This window comes from Eimeria mitis, genomic scaffold, assembly GCF_000499745.2.
Source record: "Eimeria mitis Houghton genomic scaffold, Emh_scaff3927, whole genome shotgun sequence".
Taxonomy (NCBI): domain Eukaryota; phylum Apicomplexa; class Conoidasida; order Eucoccidiorida; family Eimeriidae; genus Eimeria; species Eimeria mitis.
Genome location: NW_013572263.1, coordinates 2,618 through 5,277, shown reverse-complemented (window position 1 = coordinate 5,277; position 2,660 = coordinate 2,618). Strand labels below are relative to the sequence as shown.

The 2,660-nt window shown below is 49.2% G+C and overlaps 1 protein-coding gene across 1 annotated transcript in view; it reads left to right on the top strand.

Moving 5' to 3' along the window:
• Positions 1–286: 286 nt before the first annotated feature.
• Positions 287–2,660, top strand: part of EMH_0070890 (uncharacterized protein) — a gene marked incomplete at both ends in the record, with an annotated part of 4,985 nt that continues 2,611 nt past the window's right edge. Inside the window, 6 exons of the mRNA XM_013499029.1 lie at positions 287–387; positions 632–729; positions 1,014–1,124; positions 1,330–1,396; positions 1,548–1,659; positions 1,866–2,013. Of these exons, the coding sequence (XP_013354483.1) occupies positions 287–387; positions 632–729; positions 1,014–1,124; positions 1,330–1,396; positions 1,548–1,659; positions 1,866–2,013 (637 nt within the window). The remainder of the gene's footprint in view (positions 388–631; positions 730–1,013; positions 1,125–1,329; positions 1,397–1,547; positions 1,660–1,865; positions 2,014–2,660) is intronic.

The window sequence follows — 2,660 nt, the reverse complement described above, 5'->3', positions numbered from 1 at the left end:
GGCGACAATCTCTACGGCCAGTGCGGGCTGAAGCCGACGGGGCCTAAGACGCACCACGTGGCGATGCACGAGGCAAACCCTAAACCCTAAACCCTAAACCCTAATCCCTAGACCCTCGCCAGCCCTTCATAAACTTTTCTTCAGAATAATCTAAACCCTAAACCCTAAATACACTGCCTTCTAAACCCTCTATTGCTCGGCCTAAACCCTAAACCCTGCAAGCTCTAACCAGAGCCCTGCTCACGGACCAAGGGTTTAGGGTTTAGGGTTTAGGGTTTAGGGTTTGATGTGTGCGCAGGTGGTTTTACCTGAAAAGGCAAAAGCTGCTGGGGCTGCATGCGGCGATCGACACACTCTCGTGCTCACTGCAGATGGCGGCACCTTTGCGTCAGACCCTAAACCCTAAACCCTAAACCCTAAACCCTAGGCCCTAGCTGTCAAACACTACAGCCAGTTGTGTATCCCCAAACCCCAATTCTTAAACCCTAAACCCTAACTGGCAAACCCTAAAACCTAAACCCTCATAGGCCTTTGCTTAGCCATTTCAGGGAGACTGGAACGAGCATGCTGTTTAGAGTCGAGGGTTTAGGGTTTAGGGTTTAGGGTTTAGGGTTTAGGGTTTGGGGTTTAGGTTTGGCGACGACTCGAAGATACAGCTGGCTATTGGAGATACCCGTGGCCCTGGAGGCGCAGAGATGGGGACGACCTATCAGCAGCGAATTGATATGGGTGAGGGTTTAGGGTTTAGGGTTTAGGGTTTAGGGTTTNGGGGACGACCTATCAGCAGCGAATTGATATGGGTGAGGGTTTAGGGTTTAGGGTTTAGGGTTTAGGGTTTAGGGTTTAGGGTTTAGGGTTTAGTCTGCTGGTGCGGGGAGAAGTAAACCCTGAATTCTAACTGAAGGCAGTTGCCGCCCTATCACCTCTCTCGCGGCTCCAACCAACGCCTAGGGTTTAGGGTTTAGGGTTTAGGGTTTAGGGTTTAGGGTTTAGGGTTTAGGGTTTGTGTGCAGCGGGGGTTAAGGCCCCCATGCAGCGGGGGGCCTCGTATGGGGTGTTAGAGAGACACATACAGCACAAGCCGATGGCGTCTCTCAAACCCTCAGCGGCTGTTTCCCCTGAAGGTAAACCCTAAACCCTAAACCCTAATCTAAACCCTAAACCCTAATCTAAACCCTAAACCCTTATCATAAACCCTAAAAATACAGGCAAATTCCCAAACCCTCAGACTAGCTTCAGGACTGCTGCCGCAAAAGATCTTGAAAACACCCAGTGGTTTAGGGTTTAGGGTTTAGGGTTTAGGGTTTAGGGTTTAGGGTTTGCGTGCAGCTGCGCGAGGGGTGGCAACAGCGGTGGCTGCTAGCGACTTTTCTTCTATTATTTTATATCAGGAGGGGTAGGAGGCCTAAACCCTAAACCCTAAACCCTAAACCCTAAACCCTAAGATCTGGTTTTCATGCAGACAAGTGGTTGTTGCTTCTCTGCTGCTAGCTCTGCTCCATCTGCTGCTGCTGCTGCTGCTGCTGCTGCTGCTGCTGCGCATGCAGGTCAGCAGCAGCAGGAGGGTTTAGGAATTCTCTTTTGTGCTGCGGAGAGACAGCACGGGGCCAGTGTGGGAGGACGCTGCAGCAGCAGCAGCAGACGCTGCTGCCCGTGCAGGTCAGCAGCAGCAGCAGCAGCAGCAGCAGCAGCAGCAGCAGCAGCAGAAACAGCAGCAGCAGCAGCAGGAGCTCCGAAATAAGCTTGAATCCTTGCTTGTGTTCCTCCTCATCTGTTATAACCAATGTGAAACTAAAACCCTAAACCCTAAACCCTAAACCCTAAACCCTAATTATATTTTGGTGTATTTGTTTGTGTATTTTCAGCTGCCGCGTTCTCTGTCTCCTCCTTTTTTTGCTTCTTTTGTCTCTGCTGTCTCCTGCGGCTCCTCGCACTGTCTTGCTGCTCTAAACCACCAAATTCTCGTGGGCTGGGGGTTTAATGAAAAGGGACAAGTCGGCGCGGGACCCCGGGGTACGCAAACCCTAAACCCTAAACCCTAAACCCTAAACCCTAATTACAAACTCTAAACCCTAAAACCTAAACCCTAATTGCAAACTCTAAACCCTAAACCCTAAACCCTAATTGCAAACTGTAAACCCTAAACCCTAATTGCAAACTCTAAACCCTAAACCCTACATATAAAGTGTAAATGGAAGCAATAAGATCTAAACGTAAACCCTAAACCATCAGTGTAAACCCTAGACACTAAACACAAACCCTAAACCCTTCATGCAAATCCTAAACCCTAAACGTAACCCTAAGCGTAAACCCTAAACACAAACCCTAAACCCTTACCGCAAACCCTAAACCCTACACGGTATGCCCTGAAAGCTTGTCTTTCGTTTCAAGCACAACAGTGGAGACTTCTCACTTCCTCTAGGGTTTAGGGTTTAGGGTTTAGGGTTTAGGGTTTAGGGTTTGCCCCGCAGGTATTGTTTCTCCGTCCCGTTGCGTGCGGCTACCCTGGAAGAGTGACGAGGGTTTAGAGGAGACAAAAAAGGAGACAGCAGCAGCAGCAGAAAAGGAGACAAAAAAAAAAGAAAAAAAAACAGAGACAAACCACCAACAAATGTATATACACAAAATCAGCTGCGGCTTCTCTAACTCAGCAGCCATCG